At 29.2% G+C, this 17,142-nt stretch overlaps 2 protein-coding genes across 3 annotated transcripts; both read left to right on the forward strand.

Annotated features, from left to right (window-relative positions):
* Positions 1-1,465: 1,465 nt before the first annotated feature.
* LOC129309723 (uncharacterized) lies at positions 1,466-4,985 on the forward strand. 2 transcript variants are annotated; one of them, XM_054951406.1, is made up of 4 exons: positions 1,466-1,832; positions 2,224-2,499; positions 2,741-2,878; positions 3,179-4,985. In XM_054951406.1, exons 1-4 carry the CDS (start codon positions 1,515-1,517, stop codon positions 4,724-4,726), a joined length of 2,280 nt encoding a protein of 759 aa, XP_054807381.1. In that variant the 5' UTR covers positions 1,466-1,514; the 3' UTR covers positions 4,727-4,985. The 2 variants fall into 2 exon arrangements, with proteins under 2 accessions (XP_054807381.1, XP_054807382.1); XM_054951407.1 differs by having other exon boundaries at positions 1,466-1,829.
* A 3,898-nt stretch (positions 4,986-8,883) lies between these two features.
* Positions 8,884-9,790, forward strand: LOC129308963 (uncharacterized). Its single transcript, XM_054950319.1, has 2 exons — positions 8,884-8,916; positions 9,257-9,790. The coding sequence occupies exons 1-2, from the start codon at positions 8,884-8,886 to the stop codon at positions 9,788-9,790; spliced, it is 567 nt and encodes a 188-aa protein (XP_054806294.1).
* The last annotated feature ends 7,352 nt before the right edge of the window (positions 9,791-17,142 follow it).

Consider the following 17,142-nt stretch of genomic DNA (forward strand, 5'->3'; position numbering starts at 1 on the left):
AATTAATTTAATGATTTTTTTCAAAACATTTTTTTGTGAGATAGTTATAATTATTGATTCAAACATTTATAATTATAAAAATTGTAATTGCAAATCATGAATTAATAACAATTAAGTTTTGTAATGTAAATCGAGACTTCTGTATTTGTGAGTGTCTAATTCTTTACCGGAAGTCTATTTTAATAACATCCAATTTTTTTTCTTTTATCATATCTCTATATTATAATTAATAAATGCGTTTGTGCAAAAAAATTAACACTATACTCTTTACAAAAACAAAACTTATGTATTTAATTCCATATACTTAAAGTTCTTATTTTAAATTAGATAAAGGCAAGTAAATATTTTTTTATATTATTTATTTTATAACAAATTCTTATTATTAATGTTATTATTAGTCTTTCCTTCCACAAAATGTCTTTCATTTTGAACTAGTAATGGACTAACCACTAGCCAAATGTCTCATGGTAACTAACATCCACGTTCCTTCATTCGCTTACCAACATGTACCTTGGAAGTCCCAACAGCTAACCGCTAGTAAAATGTCTTGTAATTCACTCCCCTCATTCTATTTATAGAATTTAAAAAAAAATATTTTTTACCTTATTTATAAATTATTTTATTAAATTTTTATCTCAATTTTCTTATTTATTCTCTGAGAAAAAAAATATATTATTAAAATATGTATATTTAATATGAGTAAAGTTAAAAAATTATTAAATTTTAAAAAAATTTATGAGTTTTAAATTTTTTTTATTTCAGTAAAACATGTTAAAAGTAACTTATGAATAGAATTAAAAGAGTAAATTAAAATAATCATTATATATTAATTAAAAAATATCATAGTATTACTTTATCGGTTAAAAAATATAAATAATTTTAATTAAATCTCACTTCATTAAATTAGTTAACTTTATTCAAACTAGCATATTTTTTTAATATATAATCTTATTTAATAGAATCTTCATTTAAAGATAAAAATAAAATAATTTATTTATTAATTTGATTTTTAGAAAAAGTATATTAATTATAAGAAAAATATAATTTTTAATTCCTATAATTTTATTGAATTTTATTTTTAATTTTTATTATTTTTTTAGTATTTTTAAACTCTATAGTTTTAAAAAGATTATGCTTTTTCTTAATTATATCTTCAAATATTTAAAATAGTTTATATTTTTGACATCCAACTCTCAAAAATATTTTTTGAACGTATAATTTTGTAATTTGAGTTTTGAACGTGGTTATTATCTTTTATCTTAGAGCATCATGGTCCGCATTTCCTCCATTCGCTAACCAATATATCCTTGGTAGTCCCAACAGCTAAACGCCCTTCAACGTCGCTTTTCTCTGCAAAGTCAAAAAATACGCCCCAACCAATTTATCTTTTGCTTCACTTCTGTTTTTAAATTGTTAAATATGTGAACTTAGTTCCATAAATCACGCATCTCCTACCTTCGTTTCCACTTCGTTTATGACGAAAGCTTTCACAGTGAAGAGCTTGGCCGCATAAAATGATGGTGCTCGTAAGCTCAGGCTCAGGGCTCAGAAAGCAGGTGGTTCCTATTGATTATGAATCAGAGGTTTCGCAAAGGCTCGTCGACGCTGCTCATGACGGCGATACCGACGCTGCTTTAGAATGTATTGCCGATCCTTTTGTCGACGTCAACTTCGTCGGAACGGTGAACCTCAGGTCCAGAACGACGGAGATTGTGTTGCACGACGAGTCGTCTCATGAAGTCCGATTCGGATACGAGGAGTTCAAAACGGAGGTCACTGCACTGTTTCTTGCTGCTCATGCAGGGAATTTGATCCTGCTCAGAAAGCTCGTGGTGATGCACATCAGTTATTGCATTTTTTTTTTAAATTTTCGAATTATGAATAGAAACAAGCATCTGAATGTCAATTATTCTTTAGTGTTGTATTTTGTGATTTCAATACTTCGTTCTGCTGTGCTATCCCGAGGTGGCTAATCAAGAGACAATATAAATTATGCGAAACACAATGACAATGGAGCATGCATATGAGAATATGTATGTATCTATGTATGCATGTGCACACTTCTTTCAATTCAACTTTATTCTGAATTTCTCATAAATGATAGTTCAAAGTCTGGACTAATTTCTACTTTTTGTTTTCTTTGGAATTTAGAAGTTTGTAGCCGCAGGATTATTGAAGATTAGTTGTCTATTATTAACAGAGATTGATGTTTTGATTGGATAGAATGTTGGAGGTAATGTGAATCAGAGATTGTTCCGGGGCTATGCCACAACGGCAGCAGTGAGGGAAGGCCACCTACAAGTTCTGGAGATGCTCATCAATGCCGGAGCGGCTCAGCCGGCATGTGAAGAGGCTCTGATGGAAGCAAGCCTCGTGGATCGGCCTACATTTGCTGAGCTGCTCTTGGATTCCAACATGATACGTCCTCAAGTTTCTGTTCATGCTCTTGTCTCTGCCTCTTGCCGAGGATTCACAAATGTTGTCCATGTACTCCTCAAGGTAAACTCAATACCTTCTGCTGCTATTTATAAGACTGATCTTGATCGTTATTTAACATGAGACCTTCTAAGAAAATTAAAGGGATATTTATTATTGATTTTCAAAAATTCTTATTCACTCACTACTTTTATCATCTGCCTTATCTCAGCTTGATTAAGGGCGGTGATTTTGAAAAATTATGTCGTAAAAAATAAATAGAGACGATAATTATTAGATTGACTTTGTTTCTAAACTTTGGCAGCATGGGGTGGATGCCAATGCCATTGATAGGACGTTGCTTCAATCTTCAAAGCCATTTCTCCACGCTAATGTTAATTGCAATGCATTGTTCGCAGCTGTTGTTAGCAGGCAGATCGATGTTGTGAGATTGCTCTTGCAGGTTTGTTTCTGACTTTAAACGAGCTTCTTCACATGAGATCAAATCTTTGAAGGAATACTGATTTATATTTATATGAGATTAAATGCCGCCGGTCTAAAATACACATTTCTTGTACTCACACAAAAGATAACATCTAATGGTATAACATTTTGATATGTTTCAAGGATTAGCCAGATATAATATATAATTATCCAGCAGTTCATGATGTGATCTATTATTCAATCCAAATATTAACTGTTTCAATATATGCATTGAGTCAAGCTGTTCTGTGGATTGATGAATCCTATTCTTGTAAATCAGGTTGGAGTAAGGACTGATATTAAGGCCAAACTAGGGGCTTGGACATGGGAAACTGATAGTGGAGAAGAACTTCGTGTGGGTGTGGGATTAGCTGAGGCATACCCAATCACCTGGTGTGCTGTGGAGTATTTTGAAGCTAGTGGAGCTATATTGAGTATGTTGCTATTTCACCTCTCGCCCAACAGTTTTCACTTTGGAAGGACTCTTCTGCACCATGCGATTCTTTGTGATAACAAAAAAGCTATGATTGTGATCCTAAATTACGGTGCAAATACAGAATTGGCCATGCAAATGACTAAGGAAACAAATTTATGCCCCATTCACATGGCTACAAGGCTTGGATTACGCGACATTCTTCAATGCCTACTTGATGCTGGTTGTAACTTGGACTCCCAAACAAAATCTGGGGATACTGCATTAATGATCTCCACAAGGCATAAGCATGAAGATTGCCTTAAAGTGTTGGTCTCAGCAGGAGCTGATATGGGAATGGTAAATTCATCTGGTCAATCTGCGATGTCGTTTGCAAAGTCTGTTAAGTGGACAAACGTCTTCCAGAAAGTAATCTTGGACTTGATTCGAAGCGGAAAGGTTGTCAAATCGAGCAATGCCTCCACATTTTCTTCTTTGATTTTTGCAACTCGTGCTAATGACACACAGGCTTTGAAGGAACTCATTGAACGTAGAAACATAAATTTAGATGAACAAGATGAAAATGGATTCTCAGCCACCATGATAGCTGTAATAGAAGGTAAAGCAGAGGCTTTCAGGTTGCTTCTTAAAGCTGGAGCTGATGTTCTAAAGCTAAGAAACAAGCACGGTTTGACAGCTCTTGACCTTATAAACATGAACAAATCTGGAAAAGCTTTTGAGAAAATAATGCTTGAATTTGCACTTGAAAACGAATCTAATTGCTCCAATCTTGCGTTAAATCCTCTGCATCATGCTGCTCGCCATGGGGACACAGATCTGGTTCATAAATTAATCAAAAGAAGATTCGATATAAATGCTTTCGACCACAACGGATATACACCATTAATGTTAGCAGCAAAAGAGAGCCAAAGTAAAATGTGCGAGTTACTAATCTCATGTGGTGCCAAATGTGATATTCACAACAAGAGACATGAGACAGCTCTTTCACTTGCTAGAAAAAATGGAGCAGGAAATGATGCAGAGCGCGTAATATTCGACGAGCTAGCTCGAAGACTGGTTCTAGCCGAGGCTCGAGTAAAGAAGCACACAAGGTGTGGGAAAGGGTCACCGCATAGTAAAGAACTGAGAATGGTGGATGGTGTTGGAATTCTACGATGGGGAAAATCAAATAGAAGAAATGTGGTTTGTAAAGCAGCTGAGATTGGTCCTAGTGACAAATTCAGATGGAATCGTAGAAGGAAGTATGATGTTGATGAGCCAGGATTGTTCCATGTGGTCACTACAAAAAAGAAAGAGGTTCATTTTGTATGTGTGGGTGGTGCTGAAATGGCTCAGATGTGGGTGAGGGGTATTAAATTGGTCACCAAAGAAGCCATCTTTGGCAGAAACAACTGAGATCATGCTTGAAGCAACCGTGGTTAAAAATCAGAAGTAATACATGTATAAAACCTAGCTTCTAGAAACATTGTTTATATGTAAGCAGTGTGGAGTTGAAGTTAGACTATGACAAACACCAATACTTTTTTAGTGGTGAACTAAGCAATTGTGTCTAACTACAATTGCACAGTTAAGCTCCTTCGTATCTTTGTTTGAAATCATGAAATGTGAAAATATATATATATATATATAGTTATACGATATCTGGTATTATTGGATCAAATTCCAACATTGTTAAACTTAATTGAAGTAGTTTTCCCATACTATACATTTTTTATCTACAAAATTCAAACACTTAAGCTTGGTTTGGATAAAGAGAAAAACAGGAAGAAAATAAGGAATGGATAAGATTAGAAGAATTTTTTTCCCATAAATAGTCAATTTTTAGGAAAATATAATAGTTTGTCATATACTTCTAACATGTTTTAATGTCAGTCCTTATCTTTTTTTTTTCCCCCTTGTTGCTCTAAATACTTTAAATTCTATTTGTTACCAATGTTAGTCCCTATATTTTAAAATGTGATTAGAAGGATTTAACAGTGGCTAATGTGTGCAAAAATTATATTATTTATTATGTTGACATATTAAAATTATGATGAATTATATATATAAAAATTGGTATATGGAAAAAAAAAATCAGGAAGCAGGACGTTAAATCAAAACTAAACATGATAGGTAGGGCAAAAGGCAGAAAGTTAAAATGGCTAGTTTTCTCCAATGATATCCAAGACATCATAATTTTATCAACTCAGCAACAAAATTAACATAGTTATATATACATTGGCACAATTAACTTTGCCAGTAACGACAAGAACCAATATTGTAAACAAATAAAACTTAAAAGATTTGAAATAATGAAAAAAAGTAAAGAAATTAATTCCAAAACAAACTAAAAGTATAACACCAACAATTATAATTTCCCATTTTTTTTTACTATTTTTAGAAATTTTTCCTCCTAGTTTTCCCTTCTCCTTATCTTTCTTCCTATCCAAATTAAGAATTAATCTTGCTTAAGGAGGATTAAACCCAACACCTATGGGTTAAAATTTGAATACAACCATTAGCTTCACAAAAATATTTCAAGCGAAGCAATCTTGCTTATTTATATTAGAGATTGCCCTAAAATTTTTCAAAATCTAATGTCACCCCAGTTGACAGTTGCAAATATTAAATATACTTTCGTATAAATTCATGGTCTCTTATATCGTCTATGTCCTCTAGTATTTTTGCTTAAGTTCATTTATTATAGTTTTTATTTTGGTAATTCAAAGAAATTGTGACAAAGAGTAAGAACTCACAACCAATCTTAGTGAGGTTGAAACACCTCTGGTACTACATGTTTAAGTAAGAATTCACCAACACGTAATATATTAGATAGATGATAAAACGATTAACATTACATTTCAAACTTTATATATATAACTAAAACAGAAATAAGAATTTATTCTCACTCTTTTACATAAATTAACTCAATAAGGGGATAATATTGAAAATCCTAAGCTCTCAGGCAATGGCAGTAGTTTCAGATAATACCATTCATTTTCATCACTCTTCTTCGAATGTGGCATTCCAATGCAAGTATCATCTTGTGTGACATCCCATGTCTATGTAGCATCCTAAATGAGGGACATCTTTAATAAGGATTTTAATTTGGTGATTATATTTAGTGCATACATTAAGTATTTGTATCATTTAAATTATTAAAATTCATATTAATTGTTTTAAATTTATGTTTCACTTATAAGTTTATTTAAATCGTTAATATAGATTTTAATAGTTTAAATAATATAAACACTTTTACGATCACTAAATTCAAATTCTCTTACAAGGTGAACCCTATGGCATGGTGATAAAGGTGGTTGGCTTTCAAAAGCCAAGCCACGAGTTCGAACCCAGGCAATCTCAATCTTCTACACACGAAACAATAAATTCAAATCCCCTTAGAAGCGAATTACATGGAAATCTATAGCTGTTCACATTGTGGTACATAAACAGTAAGCCCAATAACTATGCAAGGACCAATAATTAAGGCAAGAATAAATATGGAAGGGCCTAATCACTAAGGCAAGGCCCAAAAAAGATTAAATAAAAAACTTTTACAATGAACTTTGTAGGTTTACCAATTAGAGATTAGATTTAATAGAAGAGACTAGTCTCTCACAATATAACAAACCATTGTTTAAATTCAAGCTGAAAGAAGTGCTCATATTTAATGCCAATCATATTTTAAATATAATTATTGTGAATGGTGAAAAAGAAACTTTGAAAGTTCAAGATGTCCAAGGCAATTACACTACTTCCTCAGTCCCTCCTAATCTTAATATAGGATATTCTCTTAAAATTTTGTTTAATCTAAAATATAATGTATTGAATAATTCTTATAATTTCTCCAATTATATCCTTATTTTATTTATTATTCCTTTTAAAAAAATAATTCATTAGAATTTCCATTATCATTATATAAAGTATTTAATGAGGGTATTTTAAATAAGACAAATATTATATTTATTTTACTTAAGGGTGTTATTGGAAAGATGTACCATTTTTTGGAAGATTACGATTTCAATTAATTTTTTTAGATTGTGAAATGGTTATCAGTTTATAAACTAGCGAGTATATACGTACATTTACATCACTTAATTGTTTCAAAAGTCCACATTGAATAATTGGATGAAGTGTGTGTTTGGATAGCAGATAAAATTGATTATTTATCCCATAATTAATTTTTTGAGCAAAATTATCCAAACACCACAAAAATGCAAAAATCGAACAATGAGGCAAAACGTGCATTAATTTATAATTTGTGAAAACCAACTTTCATCTTAAATTTTTCTACTGTTATTGCATTAATTCTTTTGTCAGATATTCAGCTACTCATGTTGCCCTTCTTCATGTGCTCTCTCTATCTCATTGTTCTGATCTCACATTTCTCTCATTCATGTGCAAATCTCTCTCTCATTTTTGATCTCCTATTTCTCTCATTCGGTCTTCAATCTCGACTGCCGTCTCTTACCCTTATCGATCTATGACTTCATTGTGCCATCTCTCTATCGTTGTCCACCCACCCCTAACATAGTCATCGTCCGTCGTCCCCGATCTATGGTTAAAGGCAATGATCTTCGGCCATCTTGTGATCTGTGTGCATATTTGTGGTCCTTGTGCTATGCAATCCTAGTGGCATCATTGACCTTCATTCGCTGTCTTTGAGTTGCGGCCAGTAGCAGTGATCTCCTACTATAGTCGAAGAAGGTAGTAAGCTCCATCCACATTCTCTTGGCTCAATCTACTCGCTCCGTCTTTTGATTTGCTTGTGGTCCACCGTGTTTGTCTCCCATCTCCTGTGATCTGTGTTTGAGTGAAGTTTTGACTGGGCTGAAAGGTAAATGATCTTCTCCGACCATTTTTTTAGACAATCTTGGTCAGGCGTAATGTTTGATCTTAGTCAGACGCTATTTTCTTTTTCACTCTGTTCTATATATGTGGATTTCTTCTTGCGATTGCTAGCTTAGTTGTGTGGTTTGAACCATTTACTGCTCTTTATTAGTTAAACTGAACCATTACTTCGGCCATTACAACTCTTGTACATTTGAAAATAATACTGTAGGTGAAAGCTAATTTTTCATGTTATTTTTATGCTGGTTTTGTGCCTAATTGAACTCTGTGCTAGATATAAGAGAACTGTTGAAAGTTGATTTTAGCTATTGAAACCTGATTTTAGTCAAACTCTTGTACATTTGCAAATTATGGAAAGCTTTTAAAAGTTAGTTTTGTGCCTAGTCAAACTCTGTGCTGGTTTTGGTCTTTGTAATCACTAATTACTAGAGGTTTATTCTCAACCAGTATGTTTTGCATATATAAGGGTCATTTAGTCAAATTTTGTGCCGTTTCAGTGTCTGTTGAATGTTGAATTTAGCTCCTCTGAAAATTGTCAAGTTTTTGTCATGTAATATTTTAATTACAATTCTTATAATTAACATATTAGTTTTTTATACTCTCATACAATCAATTTTTATATAATATAATGAGTAACAATAAGTCAAAAGCTTCATGGGATCAAAGAAATACTAGAATATTTATTGACATCTATTTGGACCAAGTTTAAAAATCACAAAGAAATGGTGGTAGTTTTACCAAAGCAAGATGGCTCAGTATAATTTCTACCTTCAATGAGAGGACTGGGCAAAAATATAATAGACAACAATTCAAGAAGAAGTGGGATAATATGAGAAAAGAATAGGTACTGTGGGATAAGTTAGTTTCAAGTAAGACAGGATTGGGTTGGGATTACACAAACAATACTGTGGATGCTTTAGATGATTGGTAGGAGAAAAAGATATTGGTATGATGTTATTATGTAAGACTTTATATTTATTTTATTTATTTATGTATTTTGTAATATTATTGGTAATTTATGTGCAGGAAAATCCATTATATGAGAAATTCAGACAAGATTACCATTTGCTAATGAATTAATTGAGTTGTTTCAAGGTTTCATTGCCAGTGGACCTAGAACATGTTAACATTTACAATAGGAATGAAGGTGAGGACGAAGACGTGTATCGGCCAGATATGGCAAATGAGGGTATTGATTTGGAGGAACATTTAAGAGATAGTGATGAGATCTTAAGAACTACTGGAGTAAGCGGTGAATTTAATAAAGTAGTTCTGAATGCTTCTCAAAGAATCTTACGTGGAGGCAATGGTAAAAGGAAGAGGGGTGAAAGCAGTAACAATAGAAAGAAGAACAAGTTACTTAGTACAAGTCAAATAGCAGATGCAATAAGTGTGATAGCTCAAACAACAAAGGAAGAATCTCAACAAGCCAAGGAAACATCAATTCTTGAAGTCATGTCTATAGTCAAACAATGGAAAGAAGTTGCAACTGACAAACATTCGGTTTCACGATGCATGTCACTCTTCATGTCCCGAGAGGTTAGGGTGATGTTTTTGACAATGAAGGATGATAAAGAAAGTGTTTTGGAGTGGTTGAGATATGAATATCACAAAATGGTTGATTATTAGGGTTTTAAAACTTGTTATGAGCATATGATCTTACTTAAAGAGTAGTCTAACATGTTTGTATTATATTGTTGAATTTGACTTATATAGCCTCTTGAACTGCTTATGTACTTTTTATATATGACAATGAAGTATTAAATGTTTTGGAAAGGTTATTGGTATTTTTATAGATGACTTGTTTAAATGTATCTATAATTGAAATTAAGTGCACATATTATTTATGTGTTTGGCTACAGGTAGCAAGACATATAGAAGAGTCATCTAAAAAAAGGTTAAAGAGAGCCTAAAAAGTTAGTGCTTTCATTGGGTTGTATGTAACAAAACATTTATGCAAAGAGCCATAAAGAAATAATGAATATACAGGTTATTTGTGGGTGAATGAAGTTTTAGAGGGACACCCAGTTTGTCACTATGAAATGTTTAGAATAGAACTACATGTGTTTCATCAATTATGCAGTGAATTGACATAGCATGAACTAAAGGATACTGGGCAAATAAGAGTACAAGAGATGGTTGCAATTTTTTTAAATACAATTGGACATGGGTTGGGAAACAGGATAGCACAAGAAAGATTTCAACATTCAGGAGAGATTATTCATAGACATTTCCATGAAGTTTTAATGGCTTGCTCGAAACTTGCAATGGAATATATCAAACCATAAGACAGGTTCTTTCGTCACATATCAAACAAAATAGAAAATGATAAGCAATATTAGCTATTCTTTAAAAATGCCATTGGAGCAATTGATGGCACACATATTCCATGTGTAGTCCTTATTAGTGAAAAATCAAAATATATTGGAAGAAAAGGAATCCTTATAAAAAATGTAATGGCTGTGTGTGATTGGGACATGTCATTTACTTTTGTCTTGGCTGGATGAGAGGGTACTACACATGATGCTCGCTTTTTTCAACATGCTTTAAGAACTCGATTCATGAACTTTCCACATCCGCCTTTAGGTATATTTATTTGTTCAATTTATTTGTGTTAGACTTTCCAACTTACAGACATTAATAGTAATCTTTTTTTATAAGGTAAATATTATTTGGTGGATGCTGGCTATCCAACACCAAATGGATATCTTGATCCGTATAGATAGGAACGCTACCATCTTCCTAATTTTAGAAGATCAACTGGATTTGCAAATAATAATGAGGTCTTTAATTATTTTCATTCAAGTTTACGATGCACAATAGAAAGAACATTTGGAGTTTGGAAGAACAAATTTGCAATTTTACGTAACATGCCTAGCTATGACTATGATATACAAGTTCAAATTGTTGTTGCATCAATGGTGATACATAATTTCATTAAAAGACACTCTAACTTTGATTTTGATTTTATGCGCCATGAGAGGGAAGATCAGGAAGACCATGAGGATCAAGAAGACCATGACATTGATGAATATTCATCCTTACCATCAACTATGACTAGTATTTCGTGTTATTATTAGGGATCAACTTATATATTATCATCTTCATTAGTTGTTATCAAATTAATGTTTCATATTTAAGAATTTAATTTTCTTATCTTTTGTTGAATTTATTTTAAGTAAGATATATTTAGTTACTTATTTACATAAACTTAAATGTTAATATTAATATAATTTAAATTTTTAATTAATTATATATGTAGTTTAAATAATATATTTTACTTCTTAAATAAAATGTAACAACTTTAATAATATTAGATACAAATTTATCAATAATTTAATTTTAAAAAGTAATGTTTTTTATAGTAATTTATATAGCTAAATTTAATTCTGAAAAAATTATCCAAACATCTTCAATTCTGCTAAAATTAATTTTAGAAAAACAGCATCCAAATAGATTGCGTTATAATATAATCAATTATGATTAAAATATACCACTTAATCAATTATTTTCATAATTTATTATACCCAACTAAAATTTAAAAGGGCATGAATATGGCCATGAGTTGGGCTTGAGAACTTGAAGAAGACGTTTAAGTTCAATTGTTGTCTTTAATTTCTTAGTGACAGATTAGAGACTTGAATAAATAAAGGTTGATTAATTAATGTCCTGTGATCTTTGTTAATCATTATATTTTAATCTTATCATGTATTTTCATTTTTATTATTTAGAGGCATTTAGCATTATTGGCCTATATGTTCAAGCAGTATAGCTTAAATAGGATTTCAATGATCAGGGGTGGAGGGGGCGACCGATAGGGGCCATGGCCCCCCTAACTTTTTAATTTTTTTCTTAGTAAAATGTAGGGATTATATATTTTCAGTCCCTTTAAATTGGTACATTATAGAAGTTATAAAACATTAGATGAAATTTTTATTTTAACTTTATATATAGTCTTTTATATATGTATAAAGCAAATATTTTAGTAGCTTTAAGATATGGTTGTTATAGGATTTACTTATTGTCAACAAGATAATGCTATACATGATCTTAAGATGTTAAGGTCATTTTATTTTACTTTTATTTTATATTTAATGAAAGAAATTGAGAGAATTATTATTAATAAACTTTGTTAAGCATTGCAACAAAAATTTTAAGATATATTAAATTCTATGTGCTTAATATCTATTATAAAATCACTTATCCAAAAGTTAAGAAGTTTAGTGAAGATGTTTTTTGAAAAAAATTACTTTTTTAAAATAATCAAACTATTGAAATTTATGATGCGAATAGTTTTTACTCTTATATAATTTGATCTTATTGACATAAAGATTTTATGACAATTGAGCATTATTAATGTGTTAATATATTTATTTACTACAGTTATTAATTAAAAAATTAAATAATAAATTCAATAAGCAAGTAATATAACTTATTATATTGAACAAAACTTTAGATTTCAATGATGTATTTAAATCATTTAATGCTTATAGGAATAATAAAATTTTCACCAATTTAATGATAATTCATATTGAGAAAAAAATTGTTAAAAAATTTATCGTCAACACAGTAACTAATAATTTTTATATTATAAAAAATCAATGAGCAAAACTTAATATATATATATATATATATATATTGTTATACAGGTGTAAAATTAAATATAAATATATATTGAAATATTTATATCATATATATATATATATATATATATTTAACCTTTCTTTAATTATCATATATATACTTTATCATCTCAACTTCTAATAATAAAAAAATCCTGACTCTACCTTATTGATGATGGTTTTCTTAGCTTAGTTTTCAAGTTGGGGTTTTAGATTCTTTTCATGCTTGTTTTAAAGGAACATCTACGTAACACATTCTTTACACGTTGAATGAAATTTTCGAGCTATTCTACAAGTTCATAATTGTAGCCTCGTATTCTTATGCAACTTTTAACTTAAAAGTGGACTTTGAATGAAGGGAAAATGACCATAAAATTCCCTTTAATTTTATAAATAATAATTTAATCTCTTAAAATGTCATAGTTTTACTAAAATTTTTAGGGGCTTCTATGTCAATAAATTTTAAAGTAAAAATATTATTTTACCATTATTAAAAATAATAAGCTCTAATCACAACTTTTACTTAAGAAAAAATAACTTTTATTTTGTGAATCGCAAAAAGTAAAATAAAAAATTATAACTTATTAAGTGTAATTTATATTATTGAAAAACAAGTTTCAATCACAACTTTTATTTAAAAATAACAACTTTTATTCTATAAATAGAAAAAATTGAATGAGAAATCATAACTTGTTAAGTATAATTTTTTTATTAAAAAATAATTTTTAAAACAACAAACTCCGATCACAACTTTTATTTAAGGAATAACAAGTTTTATTTAAAAAATTACAAAAATTAAATAAGAAATTATAATTTGTTAATAAAGGTAAAATAATATTTTCAATTAAAAATTTATTAATATAGAAGTCCCTAAGAATTAAGTGAAATTATGAAATTTTTAAAAAATTAAATTATTATTTATATAATTTAAGAAATTTTATTATCATTTTTCTTTGAATGAAAAATGCAATTTGAGTTTTGCTTTTTATGAATGAATTTAAATGGTTATAGGACCTAGGAAAATGGTTAAATTAGGTCAAAAAGTCCGGTTCCCAAATCAAATAATAAGAAAAATCAAGTTCAAGGTTTTTTTTTTGGGCAAAAAGGCAAATGAATATATTAATAAGGTAGAAAGAAAATTGCAAATTAAAGATTACTAAAGAAAAAGGAGAAAGGAAAAAAGAGTATGGTGGGCATTGCTCATGATAGTTTTAAACTGAAGTTTACAAAAATTTCAGTTGTAATTGAACTTAATTTTTGCCAAAAATTTGGTTAAAATCAAGTTCAATTACAACAGAAATTTCTCAACTAGCAATCACAGAGTCAACCTGTTTAATTTGCATTGGATTTCAGTAATTGAACTCGTTAATCCAAACAACTAAGTGGTTGATACAAAGCTTAAAGACTCAAACTTTTGATTTAGGATGATTAATTGAACAATTTAACCAACCCAATTACTTAATTAAACAACTTAGTAATGAAAATCACTTAAAGATTAATAGAATTAGATTTGATTAAGCAAATTGTAGTCTGGTCTACTTCAGTTGTAACCTGAAAATTAATAGAGCAAGATTTGGTCCTTAGAATCAGGAGACTGATCTCGATAGTTCAATACTCATTTACTTTTTTTTTTCTTGTATAAGAGATAATAATTCATTTCATCTTGATAAATTCAATTAATATAATAAAAATACTCATAATCATAAAAAATTCATAGCAATCTTTAACAACAACAACAACAAAATATTTCAGTTATAATTCAAGTTACTAAAATAGTTGCTCTATCATATGTAAAAAACTACATATAGAATTAAAGTGAGAATTTCATCTAATATTTCCTAACTTTTATAATGTATTAATTTAAGGGAACCAAAAATATATGACTCCTATATTTTATTAAGAAAAAAATAAAAAGTTAGGGGAGCCATAGCCCCTACCAATTCCTCCTCTCTCCACCCTTGCCGTAAAGTTTTTAAAGCTACTCTTTTTACTCAAAAAGGAGTTAAGTTGAAAAAGTTACAAACACTTGAAGTCTAAACTTTGAAATGAGATCTCTATAGAAAATTAAATTTGATCGTTAGTCATGTTTTAGTCATATTTCTCATTACACAGATTATTTTAATGTGAAACATATTTCATTTGAAACTAGACTCCAACAGATTTTCAATAATAATTGATTTATTCAAAATAGAGTTCGATTGAGAAATATACGAATTTTAGAATTGGAGTATTGATATACTAATTCTGCATAGCATTTAGAGTTGACCTTTGTTTACTCTTTTGATCGGATCTCAAAAGTTACATTTAATTTAAGTGTAAAACTTTTTTCTTATTAAAAATTAGACTTCAAGAGCTTTCTAATGATATATAGTTTGTTTGATTTGGAGTTGTATTGAGAGAGTTATAGTCTTATGAAATTCTGTGCAGTGAAACCCTTCAAATCACGAGCGAATGAAAGAGGGACACACATCTGAAATGTCCTCAACAAACTTTAGTGTCCAATTCAAGCATGAATTCTCATTGCATTCATACATGAATTAGCCTCCAGAAGCCTTGTTTTTACTCAATAGCTGCTGTCAAGTGTGAATAACTTTTTGTCCATGTGTGATTTATCACCTATGCAATATCACATGACATTTTAAGCATGATTTGTCATGTTTCAAGTAAGATTTGTCACCTTTGCAATATCACATGATGTTTCAAGCATAATTTGTCAAGTTTCAAGCGAAATTTGTCACCTATGCATATGCCATTTCATGTGTAAATGAGTTTTGTTCCACATAAGAAATATCATCAACGGTTATAATCATTATGCAATGACTGTAAACAATCATATTATGCCTCTAACATTTATTTCACTTCATAGGCTATAAATATAACATTCTAAACTTATCTTAAAGACGTGATTAAGCTCAGAAATTATCAAGTTATGAAATTCATATTCATATTACTCTTATTATACAAAAATTATTGTTGTTGAGCTAATATCATCTATATCTTCATTATTTAAGTATTAGAGCTTCATTGTAATCAGCATTACTCTTAGAGAGAGTTTCAACTAAGTGATTTACATAGTCAAAATCATTGTCAAGGTGAGGGAGAGATGTTTTTTTTTTTGGTAACTAAGAGATGTTATTCTCTAGGAAAAAGAAGCTCACCAGTAAAGTGACTTACTGTAAAAGCTTACTAGTATCTGAACTAAACTTATGACTGTACTGTGATAGCAAGCACTCACGTAAACTTGTGTTATAGTAAAAAAATTTCAAATAGTTTCTTGGGGATTAAATGTAGGCTTAATTGGTAGAGCTAAACCAGGATAAATCATAATTTGCACTCTCTTTTTTCTTAACTCTTTATATTTTTAGCAATTTTAGTTTATACTATATTTTAGTGTACAAAATTAAATTTGATATATCTACATGCTTTTACTTAAACTTTTATTTAGAAATTAATTTTATACATATTAAGCTTATGAAGATTACTTTAGCATTCTTACAAACAAAATTTAGAACTTAAATTTATCTAAACTTTTCTTTACACCTAGTTTTACTGAAAAATTTTAAAAGAATAAAAAATTTCTTAAACTGTCAATTCACCCCCTCTGGAGTGTGTTGCCATATCTAATAATATTCTATATTTAGTAAAGGAAAGATTAATCTATAGGTTATTCAAGTTTTTTTCATCTTTGAATTAGGTACCTATAATTTATTTTATTTTAATCAAGCTCTTATAATTTAATTAGTCTAATAAAGTTAAAATTATTAATGAATATTGAATTTTTCAAATAAGAACACTTTTAAAATTTATAGAAAATTTGATTCAATATTTTTAGCCAAAAAAATTTGATTTAATATAATATTAAACATTTGATTAATTTTTTAATTAAATTTATATATATATATATATAAAAGTTATTTAGAAAACATACCCTAATTATATAAATTTTGAATTAGGAAAATTGAGAAATTAATTTTAAAATTATACAATCTTTTAATAAACATATAGAAGTGATTAATTTTATTTTTTAAAAGAGAAATTAAAGAATTTTAATAATAAGAGACTAACATATTTAATTGATCAAATTATAAAGGTTTAATTAGAATAAAATAAACCATTAGGACCTAATTTAAAATAATGTAAAACTATAAATACTTGTAAATTAATTTTCTCTTTAGAAAATTACAAGGATATAATTGATTATAATTAAAATTTAGAAATTGAATTGATAATTAAAATTTTTTTGTAAAAATTAATGTTATATTACTCTATATTTGACAATAACATTGTAGATTTAAAGGAAAAACAATATATATGAAATAGTGAAAATGATACCCAGATTTCAAACGGTTAAATAAATTA

The sequence above is a fragment of the Prosopis cineraria genome, unplaced genomic scaffold (genome assembly GCF_029017545.1).
Source record: "Prosopis cineraria cultivar Desert tree isolate PC_DT_omini unplaced genomic scaffold, ASM2901754v1 PC4, whole genome shotgun sequence".
In the NCBI taxonomy this organism is placed as follows: Eukaryota; Viridiplantae; Streptophyta; class Magnoliopsida; order Fabales; family Fabaceae; genus Prosopis; species Prosopis cineraria.

Coding starts and splice junctions, on each gene's coding strand:
- LOC129309723 (XM_054951406.1), top strand. CDS start 1,515: ATGATGGTGCTCGTAAGCTCAGGCTCAGGGCTCAGAAAGCAGGTGGTT. Junction 1,833..2,223: donor TCCTGCTCAGAAAGCTCGTG/GTGATGCACATC, acceptor TTGATTGGATAG/AATGTTGGAGGTAATGTGAA. Junction 2,879..3,178: donor TTGTGAGATTGCTCTTGCAG/GTTTGTTTCTGA, acceptor CTTGTAAATCAG/GTTGGAGTAAGGACTGATAT.
- LOC129308963 (XM_054950319.1), top strand. CDS start 8,884: ATGGTGGTAGTTTTACCAAAGCAAGATGGCTCA. Junction 8,917..9,256: donor TACCAAAGCAAGATGGCTCA/GTATAATTTCTA, acceptor AGTTGTTTCAAG/GTTTCATTGCCAGTGGACCT.